This window comes from Sinocyclocheilus anshuiensis, unplaced genomic scaffold, assembly GCF_001515605.1.
Source record: "Sinocyclocheilus anshuiensis isolate Anshui unplaced genomic scaffold, SAMN03320099.WGS_v1.1 scaffold2054, whole genome shotgun sequence".
Lineage (NCBI taxonomy): Eukaryota > Metazoa > Chordata > Actinopteri > Cypriniformes > Cyprinidae > Sinocyclocheilus > Sinocyclocheilus anshuiensis.
In genome coordinates, this window is record NW_015539961.1 from 142,980 (window position 1) to 155,537 (window position 12,558).

Consider the following 12,558-nt stretch of genomic DNA (forward strand, 5'->3'; position numbering starts at 1 on the left):
GTATATTCTGGAAAACCAAACGTCAAATTTCGTAGAGAAAAGGCAAAGTTGTGGTTTAACTTCCAGCTAGGATTTTTCGTGACGTCTTCAAACAGGCGCTTATAATAGGGCGGTACCGATCGTTTCTGAACCAATGGGAAATCACGCTGGGCGGGTGTATAATCTGACTGAACGGGACGATGTCCAATCAATGAGAGTTGGTTGTCGTCACGGTTTAAGTATTTGCGCGTTTCCGCCAGTCCACAGTCCTTTGTGATAATGTCGTCTGAACATGAAGATAGGTAAGATAACGTGTTCGAAGAATCTTTTTTTCCCGTTTGTGTAAATGGTTGCCGTTTACTTTAAATGTTCAGCCAGAGTCATTGATTTCACATGATTTGTTTGAAAATATAGAATATTTATCTTTCATCAGCGATTCAAAAGCTAACATTATCAGCCGGTTTGGTACGTTCGTTCTTTCTGGTTCCCGCCTCGTTAAAATGTTTTAGGAAAGTGTGTTTTTCACCAGGTAGTGTAAGTACCAGTCACTTTATTTTTACGTTATATCCGTAATGTTTGTTGGAAAGTCTTTTAAAATGGGGTTTGTAACGTCTATTCGACGTTCCGTTAGAATGCCGGTTCTTGTGACGCAACGTGTCTCACGCGCTCGTTCAGTTCCTCGTGTGACCGGCGCGTCCATGCGGCACATGGTCGCTCCCTTCTCCTCATTTTAAGCCGATTACCTACATTTTAAAGATTTGTTGTAATATACTTTACGTGAGAACTCCGTATCTGGTGCCATGTAATAAAAAATCTGGGATTCGTTTGCAGATGTAGGCCTAAAAATGAGAAAATATGCAGGGCACATGGCCTTTCCTGGGCGAGACAATGGAGTGGTCTGGCAGTGTAGGCCCAAGGCCTATCCTCAGGCCTTTTTTATAATTACAATTTATATAAATTGATAGACAAATTTATTTTATTAATTATTTAAGAAAAGAGGAAGTAATGTCGTCGTTGAAAAGTTTACTAGTATACTGTCTAAAAATGAATGTCGTCATGTATTGGTATAATACTGTGGTGACGCACATGCTAATTTTATATCGCTTTAAATAAAATCCTACATTTTAATGATCGATTATTGTTACCGACGCGTCACTGTGAGTTAGTGGAGCCACGTTGATAATGGCGCTCAGCGAAAATGGCTGCCACTTAGGTATTTTACGACGAGGTTACGATGTCTGTTTAAATTAAAACGAACGCTGCTTTATCGGTATTGCAGATGATTACAATCAAAATCGTCATCCAAACCGGTGTGACGTTTTCCCTGTGGACCCAAAAGAAAACGTTAGACAGAATGATAGGTCACTGTTCACTTTGATTTTATGGAAAATGATCTAATGAAAGTGAACGGTGACTGAGGCTGTCGTTCTATTTTTGTGTTCCATAGAGCAAAGTCACGTGTTAAGTAAGTTTTAGTTTTTGCGTGAAACTTCTCTTTTAAAGTAGGTCTTTTAGACATTTAACAATAGATGTACATGTATAGGATGTGTGTGTGTAGGCAATTCCCCTTTACTACAAGGGTCTGGGTGTAGCAAATATTGGTTGGAATCCACTCAATCTACTGCTTAGTTAAAGGTATTGTGAAAATGTGCTCTTGAGGGTTGGGGTTTTTTTTTTGTTCACAACTGTGAATGTGAAATGAGTTTTACATAAAAGCTATACTAATTACAATGTCTTGTTTCAGACCCAGAGACAATGGCCCTGAGGGGATGGAGCCAGATGGAGTCATTGAGGTTGGTGTCTCATAAGAGCCATTTCACATGCAGTATAAGCATTGGTGGGTTTTTTTAAACCACCTTTAATTGTATTGATAACAGGTGAGAACCATTACTGATTCAGGTTTGTTGTAGCACTGTACAGGTTGGTGCTTTTCCATAGAGGAAAGTGTAACAAACTTTAAGAAACCTTTCCAAAAAGGTGTGCCAAACACTTTAGTTTTATAAGCATGTCCCCTATTAAATGGGCAAGGCTGTGTCTGTCAGTGACACAAAGTCCTATATCTGTTAGGGGCAGAGCAAATGAAGGCCATATTCATCCCAGTCAGCTCAATACAGTGAGAAAAAGACTGTTTCATGGTATGGGCACAGATACTTGTCAAAGCTTGTGTAGTGTTGATCCCTCTTTATGTTAGGAATTAATTACATAGGAATGGCAGAGTTCTCTCTCACTCTTTATATATATATATATGTATATGTGTGTATGTGTGTATGTGTTCTAAATCTTTTTCTTTTTTTTACAGAGCAACTGGAAGGAGATTGTTGATAGTTTTGATGATATGAACCTGCGAGAAGCTCTTCTCAGAGGAATCTATGCTTATGGTTTTGAGAAACCTTCTGCCATCCAGCAGAGGGCAATTCTCCCTTGTATCAAGGGTATGTAAAACTCAATTTCTTGAATGGTCTATCTGTGTTTTAGTCACTTAATTAATGGAATCATAAGATCAGTTTATTCACGCCCTTATCAATTGGGCAGGGCAGTGTCTGTCAGTGACATTCTGACCTATATCTGGTGAGGGCAAATTAAATAAAGCCCATATTCATCCCAGTTAACTCAGTACAGTGAGGCATAGACTGTTTCATGGTATGGGCATAAGCTGCCTTGGTACTGTAAATTGTAACAGAGTAAAACTCCATGTGATTGATTGGGCATTTGTTAATTTTCTGCCTTTTTTTGTGTGCATGTAGGTTATGATGTCATTGCACAGGCTCAGTCTGGCACAGGAAAGACTGCCACCTTTGCTATCTCCATCATGCAGCAGATTGATGTGGACCTGAAGGCTACACAAGCTATGGTGCTGGCTCCTACCAGAGAGCTTGCCCAACAGGTGAGAACCATTACTCATTCAGGTTTGTTGTAGCACTTCGTACTGATTCTGCCTTTTTGTTGGAGGTTTTGGAGACACCGAATACAAAGTGTGGCGAACACTTCAGTTTTATAAGCATGTCCCCTATTAAATGGGCAAGGCTGTGTCTGTTAGTGACACAAAGTCCTATATCTGTTAGGGGCAGAACAATTGAATGCCATATTCATCCCAGTCAGCTCAACACAGTGAGAAAAGACTGTTTCATGGTATGGGCACAGATATTTGCCATAAATCTCTGATGATTGACTTGTCATTTTGCAGTGACTTGTGAGCACAGGTGGTTTTTCAGATCCAGTTAAATGGAGTTGATCTATTTTAGTTATTGCTAAAATGTCTTCATCTTCCTCAGATTCAGAAGGTGGTGCTGGCTCTTGGAGACTACATGGGGGCAACCTGCCATGCCTGCATTGGTGGCACCAATGTCCGTAATGACGTTCAGAAGCTTCAGGCTGATGTGCCCCACATAGTAGTTGGAACCCCTGGCCGTGTGTTTGACATGCTCAACCGCAGATATCTTTGTAAGTGCAGGTGATAATCACGTGTCTTAATTGAGACTTGTACTAGCATTTTCTCAACTACCTGTTCTATTAATTGAGTTGTTACTTAAAGGTTTAATATTCTGCATGGCAATGGCTTGAAATTATGATTTTTTTTTATTTTTTTTTTATCAGCTCCCAAATATATAAAGATGTTTGCACTGGATGAGGCAGATGAAATGTTAAGCCGTGGTTTCAAGGACCAAATCTATGAGATCTTTCAGAAGTTGGCCACAGATACTCAGGTGAGCTAATCCTTTTTGGTTTGATTTTCTTGGTACCCATACCAAAGTCCCTCACCTACCAGCTTTCTGTGCTGTGATGGGAATCATGAACTTTGGTAGAGTAATGTAACTGCTCTCCACTATGATTGGGCTCATGGGTCCCTCTTCATGACTATTAAGCAGCTGACATTTTATATCCTAAATAAGTTTTTAATTGCTGTATTTTAACTTCAAGAGAGATGAAAGCTGGCATAGCAGTAAATTGTCTGTCTTGGTCAAATGTACTGCAATAAGATGATCACGGTGACTGTAAATTTACCTTTTCATGTTCTAGGCATCTTCAGGTTGTGGTTAGTGTTGACTCATTTTGTAAGCTGTAACGTGTTCACGTTTTTACCATTTCCAGGTGATTCTTTTGTCTGCCACCATGCCTCAGGAGGTGCTGGAGGTGACCTCAAAATTCATGAGAGATCCTATTCGTATCCTAGTTAAGAAGGAAGAGCTGACCCTTGAGGGTATCCGGCAGTTCTACATCAATGTTGAGAAAGAGGTGAGTGGAGAATTTAGGGTTAAGGAAGGAATATTTGTATCTCAAAGCTTTATTTATAATTTGTCCAAGGTTACAATCATTTGTTACTGAAATTGTAATGCTGTTTTGTGATGATCCCCATGCGTGTCAACTGATCCCAGACTCCCTGCAGTGCTCGGTGTCTGATGAGTGTTTTGCTTATCTGTGCACTTGAGCCTGTTGGACTCTGTGAACATGATCTTGACTTTAGTCTGAAAACAGCACCAACTAGTGGCAGAGCTGAGGGGGTTTTTTTGGCGCTAAGTTGTTTCTCTCTATCTTTAAGGAGTGGAAGTTGGACACATTGTGTGATCTTTACGAAACCCTGACCATTACTCAGGCTGTCATTTTCATCAACACTCGTAGAAAGGTGGACTGGCTGACTGAGAAAATGCATGCGAGGGACTTCACTGTTTCTGCGCTGGTGAGTGACTAACATATTGTGACATTTGTTAAATGATATATCTTTACATGTTTTATTAACCTCTTGTACTGTCTTCATAGCATGGTGACATGGAGCAGAAGGAGAGGGACGTCATCATGAAAGAGTTCCGCTCTGGCTCCAGCAGAGTCCTCATCACTACTGACCTACTGGTAAGTAACCTTCACCCACAATTCTGAGATGATACCAAGGATACCTCTTCCACCAGCTTTCTGTGCTGTGATGGGTATTAAGGTCTTTGGGAGACCATTCTAACTGCTCTCCACAGTGCCTGGGCCGCCAAGTCCCTCAACACGACTATAAAGCAGTTGACATTCACACTTGTTTCAAATACTTGCAGAATCTGTGCTTTTAAATATCTTTAGGTTGCTAGTTGACTGTCTTTTTGTTCTTGAATCTGTACTAAAGTTTTTTTTTTTTTCTTCTTTTGTTATTATATACTTTAAGGCAAGAGGCATTGATGTGCAGCAGGTTTCCCTGGTAATCAACTATGACCTTCCAACCAACAGGGAGAACTATATCCACCGGTAAGTCAACAAAGCTCTTTCTGCTATCTTTCACTGATTTGTGCAATTCTGGCTGTTGTGTAATATCAGTGCTTTATTTGTGTAGAATTGGACGTGGTGGCCGTTTTGGCAGAAAGGGTGTTGCTATCAACATGGTCACTGAAGATGACAAGCGCACACTCCGAGACATTGAGACCTTCTACAATACAACTGTGGAGGAAATGCCCATGAACGTTGCTGATTTGATCTAAGACCCTGCCTCATCCCCCACCCCCATTCCCTCTTTATTTTCATTCCATCCCACATCTCTTTTCATGCAACTCCCTCACAAATCAAGTACTGTTAATTCTGAGGGGGCGCTTTTTTCATAAATCCAGTATGGTGGTCACATCACTCAATTATTCAGAATGAATACTCGATATTCCTAAGGCTCATTTAATCTTGACATTTTTGAGCAGTGCCATCTACTGATCAAGAGACGGAGTTGCAGGGCTTATTTGCATGCATGGTGTAAATGTTAATGCACTGACTGGCATAATGGATTGAAGACATGTCCTGCTTTTCTTGATAGTGTTGGTTTAACCATTTTTGAGATGTGACTGTTTAACATTGGATTTTTATTTTTTTTTGTAACACAGGGCAAAGGATGTAAAATACAAAATTATTTATGTGTTTTATATGGGGAACTTGGACTCTTGTTCCAAATCTTAGTCACTGCCATTTTCCTTTTACAGAAGCATCTGAGTACTGTAAGATGCTTCAGTCCAAAAGGAAGCTGGATTGTGAGGAAAAAAAACAGATTGCAAAGTTGCAAAATGTGGTCATTTTAGAATTAGACCAGTCATTTTCTTCTGGTCTAATTATTCTGTTACATCCCTTGTGTTGTCCTGTGTGTGTGTGTGTGTGTGTGTGTGTGTGTGTGGTTGTAGCTTTTTGATTTTTGTAAATAGGCTTTACTGTGGCAGGATGGGTGGCTGAAGGCGTTGGAAATTAATTTGGTATGGCTGGTAAACACCCCACCTTTGTATTGCCTCAGATTTCTCTGCATCAAAGTCCTATCGGGGAGTGTTGCTCCTACAACCTACCTCACTAAACTGTGTTGGATGGGTCTAAATATGTAAAGGACCAAACTGCAGTAGTAGAGTGTATAGAAATCATATCTTTGCATTGTTCAAAAAATGCCTGTCTTTTGTTGGGTGGGTTTGGATGTGGGGTTTACATTGGTCAGTGCTATTTTTTTAAACAAATTTATTACAAATGTGATGATTATTAACCTTTTTGAGACAGAAGCCATGTATTAAATGTTTTCTACATTGGACTCTGCATAGTATTTATTTTAATGGTCTGAAATAAAGGTTCCCATTTTTAACATCCTAAGCAGACTCTTACTAGTTAATTGCGTTTAAGTTGCAGTAGGTCTATGGTTTCATCTGATACAAATATGTGAGAACTCCAAGTGTAAGTTCATGGATCCTGTCCTGGTTGAACTTGTTTTACTCGGTTACCTTAGGAAGCTCAAAGGTGAATACCTTATTTTTATTGCTTTATCAACATTTCAATCGCTGTCTTTCAGCATTCAAACTGTTTGATCAGTTGTAGGGTTAGATGGCAGACATGATAAATGTTCAGTATTCGCTGAATCAGTAATTAAGGACGATGGGAATTAAGTTTGTCGTTTGGTCGCCAGTGGATCCTCTGCAGTGAATGGTAGCTGTCAGGATTGAGAGTTCAAACAGTTGATCAAAAACATAAAAAAGTAAACCACAATGTCTTGTGATGTGAAATGCTGTGTTGAAGAAACAGGGTGCGTAAATGTACAGCAAATCTTCATTTTTGGGGTCGGGTATACTTTTAAAAAGAACATTTTAATTTTACATAAGAAGGGAGAGAATAGAGGCCCCATTCACTCGGTCTGTCAAGGAGGACTCAGGGACAAACTGCACTCTCTCCAAGTTGCCCTCTTCCCCTCTCAGTCTCTCTTTTCTTCTTTATCTTTGCCATTCTCCCTTCTCCTCAAGCTTTTCCTCATCCGTCCTCCTTTCTTTAGGCCATTGTAATTTATTGTGAACTCAGTCTCTTCATTTTTAGGCCACTTAATTTTTTTGTCTTTTACTCTATTGGGTTTCCCAATTCAAATCAAAATGTCATATTTACCCCAATGAATGACATAGCATTTAAAGTTTCATTGTTCACAGATTAAAACCAAAACTCAAAAAGGTATTAATACACTATAATATATTCTAATTTAAATTATTCTGAATGCTTGAGTCCAAACTGTTAAAGCCTTATCAAGTTTTTTGTTTGTTTGTTTGTTTCTTTCTTTCTTTCTTTTTTACCCTCCAAACAGGCAAAATATCTTAATTTTTTTTACCTTTAGTTATTTGCAATTATAAAGATTTTACATTTATTCACAAATTTTGTTGGAGCAAGTGATGATTAAATTTACTGTTTACAAAAGAATAATAATAATAACATCAACTGGCTAAGTTCCAGAAATTCACTGTCCTTTTAAAAACGCATAACAAAGTTTCTATGTAAAGTTCTTGTCAAATCAAGGAAGTGTTAAAATATTTAATCAGGATTCTCCTGTTTCTAATACAACGACTTTCTTATTCTAATGAAACTTTCTAATAAGCTTTCTTGAAATATTCTGATGATCAAAAAACATTTTTATATTTATAATTTATATTTCAGAAATCATAAAAAATAATGATGTTAACATTGTAATTTGTATAATTAATATAGAATTTTTTTTTAATATAACAAATGAATTGTTAATTCAAAAAAGGAAATTATAATTTATATTTCAATAACTATAATTAAATAGGGGGACAAATGCATGCACGCACGCAAGCACACACACACACAAACAAAAGGAAGAACAAATAAGCAAAAACAATCTAGACGCAATATTTATTTAGTTCAGTCAGAGAACTCATGTTGATTCTCCCTTACAGGTTGATTCAGGTAGCTGTGTTTGAGCAGCAGAGCCCAGCTGAATGGGTGGTTATCTTTTGTGTGCGCTTTGGAAAAACAACTGTGTTGTAACTTGTTTTGGACATACATATTCAAACCCATGAAAACACTGGTTTAAAAAAAAGCCATACAATAGTCATAGAGAGGCATGTGAAGCACATGTGTATGCAAACATGAGGGCTTTAAATGACCTGTGTTTGTTTAGGGGCCAGCCTTAACATTTCGGAGAAATTGTCTGAGCTGTCTTGGTGCTGTCACAAACCAACTGGGAGAAAGAAAGAGGATGGCAGAACGAGTTGGGCACTCTCCATAAGAGGTTTTCTGTTTGTCCAAAACATTTTTTTGGATATGGTTATACAAGAATGAAGCCCCACAATTTGTGGTTTGATTGGCATAAAGGCATAACTGTCAGTCATGAACAGAGGCAGCTCACATGGTTCACAACGCACCTGCAAACTCACAAGCACTCACACCTGTGTCTACAAAAAAAGAGAAAGAAACAACATTAAGCTTTGCACCCACACCTTTTCTCAAGCAATTACGAACACAGAAAATCCCACACCTATAGAAAGTCACATGCCATAAATTGTCATCAAAAGGGAGCAATGGCACATTGCTGTATGATCTAATTATCATCTAATTATAAGCATCTAATTATATATTGTGTGTAAAAAAAAAAGAAATCACAAATTTACCCAGAAAACATATAAAGCTCACACAAGATTTAAACACAATCACTTAACACAATTTACACAGTGGAATAACAACTGATTAATATAACAATAAAATAATACACTATTGTTTTATTTTATAATAGTGTATTATTAAAAATAGTTTCAAATAACACACTTTAAAATAACTTTTGTTATGCACTGCTAGTTTTCACAGAAAATGTCTCTGGCCAGTCTTTTTCCCATGACCCCAGGGTGACAGGGTTAGGAACTAACAATAGAAGACACAGAAAGTGTAAAGGTGTAAAGTGAAACTAATGAAGTCATAGAAAGTGATTCAAAGAAAGCAGAAAGCAGGTCCAAAATAACACAACATTTATGTGTGCATCTTTTAAAAGTTAGTTAATAATAATAAAAAGAGTGTATTAAAAATACTCCATGAACATATCTACTACAATATGTAATAATTAATAGTAACAGATAATTAGTGCTCTTTGAACAACAAACTAAGCCTCGATTTCGCTCTTACCTCTTGCAACAAGTGATCTGCTACATAAAAACACCACACCCATACAGTTGATATGCAAATGAGCAAATGGTTGCGTTGAGCGCTGATTGGTCAGACGTGGAATACAATTATACAATTGGTTCAACGTGGACTGCAAACTATTGCGGCTCAACAAGTGGCTTGTGGATAGAGTTCAACAGAATTGAGACAAACAGCTGTGATTGAGGAGCTTTTCGCGCCCTTTTTACTATATTTTGTTTGAAAAACTTGTTCTAAATGTTTTGCTTCATCGTGGAGTTCTTTTTTGACTGCTGCTTTTTGGCGTTTCATTTGGCCAGACAATCCCGACTGTAGCCTAAAGAGACTTCACCTGCGCCGGATTTGTTTGATTTGATTAGGTTCGCTTGGACACGTTTAATTGGCTGCCTTACACATTGAGCGCTTGAAACTCAAAGTGTGCAGTGGCATGATGTACAGCATGATGGTGGAACATGAACTGAAGACCGCGGGTCAACCTCATCCCCACCGGAACAGTCCAGGGATGTCTCCTCCGGTCAGCGGGGTTGGAAACGCGCACCACGGATCAAACACCTCTTGTCCACCCGGCGGGGACCCCATGGACAAAGTGAAGCGCCCCATGAATGCGTTTATGGTGTGGTCCCGGGGTCAGCGGAGGAAGATGGCACAGGAGAACCCCAAAATGCACAACTCGGAGATAAGCAAACGCCTCGGGCGTCAGCTCTTACAGGTTTCTTTTATCAAAGTTTGTTATTTACTTATTTATTTTTTAGGTTTAGGGTGGCTTGACAATCTGTGGAACTGGAAAACTAGTGGTGTGGGGCGATCGCGCACAGAAATTCATGTTAACCGGTTCGGATTTCATTCTGCGTAAATTTATGAAGAGGAGTTTAAGAATCGTTCCCTTTAAATAGTTTCATTAGATAAGATTTAATATAAATTCTAGTATGTAAGATTACTTCTATTTAGTTTAAGAAAGTTTTGAAGATGGCATTTCTCAGACTAATGGTTTTTGTGTTGAATGTGCTCAATTTGCCATTTAATTTGATCCTCAAAACCGCACACCTATTCAGCATGTGTCTATAATCTCGTTATAAACGCACACTTATTCATTATTTGCCTATACATTTTCTCTCAGTCACCACAACCTAAGCTGGCTTAACCTGTATAGACCTGTTATTTGCTTGTCAGCATTACTGGGAGACGATGCAGAGGCGTTTTATGTGAGGAAAGATACAGATTCTCCATGCTGCTCTTGTCTGTCTGATCTCCTAATCATTTTTTGTTGCTATCATGGCTAATTTTGTCTTTTTTTGTCCACAGCCAAATGTCATATAGTGGCAGCCCTCAGCAGCCCAGTCCAGTGATGTCTATGGTTAAACCAGAACCACTATCCCATTCGCCTACTGGCCACCACCGTGGGGCTTTCCAAGGGGACCTGAGGGACATGATTAGCATGTACATTCCAGGTGGTGATACCAGCGATAGCTCAAACCAGAGAACCTACCCTGGTGTCCAACAGCACTATCTTGGTGGAACTGTTCCCCTCACTCATATCTGAAGTTTAGGGAATGCTCCCTGAACTCCTATTAGTTGGACCCTTATTGGGACCGTAGTGCTACAAATAGACTGTATGGATTACTGAATACTTCTGATTGTTTACTACGTCATCGCTGTGAATGATCTGAAGTTGTCTGTTGAACCTGTATAGCAAATTTAGCGGTTTCAGTCTCTTGTTTTCTGTCTTTGCAACTGTCACACTATGACCAGGCATAACTTCTTAAACTTCTCATCACATTAAGCTTAAGTCAGCTGTTTTCTCTATTCCAGATATTCTTGCACAGCCATCCCTTCTCTTTGTTCCACGAATATAGAGAGATTTTCCTCAAGTATTCTTTTCTGTGTTCTGCTCCGTGCAATGTTTAGAACATGCGATGTTCATGCAGCAGTGGGCAATCATTATTCAAAGTCTAATTGGGGTACAAAACCGGGTGAAACTGTATATTGGGAACTCCAAAAAAACAGGTCCGCTAATAATGGTTGCAATGGCCAATGATGGACATACCATGTGACCTTGAGGAGAGTACAAATTTAGATTTGTGAACCCGGTTTCCCCTGGATGTGTGCCCAAACTGGCTCAGCACATGGAATAACTGAGTGATGGGTTAAGTTAACCTTTAAGTGTCTCTTTAAATTTGGGTATTGATATAGTAAAGTGTTTTGGAAACTCTCAGGGCTTTCTTGAAATAAATAGTAGGACATGACCGTATAGATCAGCTGTAACTTTGCCTCATATAATTAGAAATCTTTGGAACTGTTACCCAATTTGTAATGGAGAGGAGAAAAAAAGTCATTCAGTCACTATCTGCTTTTTCCGACTTTTAATAATAGCTGTAAATTCATATGTACCGTTCCAGTGTGCACGTACGTTTGTGAACTAACTTTTTTGTTTGTAGTTTCTACAAGGAAATTGCACTCCTGTAAATGGTGAATTTTTGCCATATTCACAGATTGCTAAATGTTTAGTTTGTCTGGCCTAGCATTCCAGCATTTCCCTATTATGGGTCAAACTCAATTGCACTGATCTTCGCTGTCAGTCAATGCACTTCGTTAGACTAGGAGTTTATCAACTAATCACCTGGTCATTCTCATTCTACCACAGCATTAAGTCTGCTTCTGCCATTACAGTACGGTTGACCAGTGAGTTCAGTGGACTTGACTGAATATTTCTTTTGGCCACTTTTTTTCTACCCCCCCAGGGCAGTCAAAAATGTAAGTTTGTCAGTCCGGCTCATTGTTGCCACAAAGCTTGTCAGTTAGTGTTTTGGTTAATTAAATGATTTAAGCACAATGAAAAGTTTACATTGCCATTGAAGTGAGTTTGCAGCTTGCTGTTTAATTTTTCTTTTTTTTTTAAAATGGTTTTAATCTTGGTTGTAAATACCTTTTGTACAGTTGTTTTTTTTTGGTGTGTGGTTCTTATAAGGGCCGTTCTTACAGAATAAAATTACCGCATAACATCTAGTCTCAAGTTGTGATTATTTTTAAATTAATGTTTATGTAATTTCCAAGTCGCGTGCAACTCAAATTCTTTCATTTTGGACCTTCAGTATCATGACAATAGTTTTATCAATCACATTGATGGACAAAGGAACTACTATTTGCATTCAGTCATGGTCAGTTTAATGTGAGAAAGTGTCTGGTACT

At 38.7% G+C, this 12,558-nt stretch overlaps 1 protein-coding gene and 1 pseudogene across 1 annotated transcript; both read left to right on the forward strand.

Annotated features, from left to right (window-relative positions):
* Nucleotides 1-210: 210 nt before the first annotated feature.
* eif4a1a (eukaryotic translation initiation factor 4A1A) lies at nucleotides 211-6,551 on the forward strand. Its single transcript, XM_016484173.1, has 11 exons — nucleotides 211-281; nucleotides 1,724-1,772; nucleotides 2,279-2,411; nucleotides 2,724-2,863; nucleotides 3,252-3,420; nucleotides 3,574-3,683; nucleotides 4,069-4,212; nucleotides 4,517-4,654; nucleotides 4,735-4,824; nucleotides 5,120-5,199; nucleotides 5,285-6,551. The coding sequence occupies exons 1-11, from the start codon at nucleotides 259-261 to the stop codon at nucleotides 5,427-5,429; spliced, it is 1,221 nt and encodes a 406-aa protein (XP_016339659.1). The 5' UTR covers nucleotides 211-258; the 3' UTR covers nucleotides 5,430-6,551.
* A 2,923-nt stretch (nucleotides 6,552-9,474) lies between these two features.
* Nucleotides 9,475-12,263, forward strand: LOC107687037 (transcription factor Sox-19b-like; annotated as a pseudogene).
* Nucleotides 12,264-12,558: the final 295 nt, after the last annotated feature.

Coding starts and splice junctions, on each gene's coding strand:
- eif4a1a (XM_016484173.1), top strand. CDS start 259: ATGTCGTCTGAACATGAAGATAG. Junction 2,412..2,723: donor AATTCTCCCTTGTATCAAGG/GTATGTAAAACT, acceptor GTGTGCATGTAG/GTTATGATGTCATTGCACAG. Junction 2,864..3,251: donor CCAGAGAGCTTGCCCAACAG/GTGAGAACCATT, acceptor CATCTTCCTCAG/ATTCAGAAGGTGGTGCTGGC.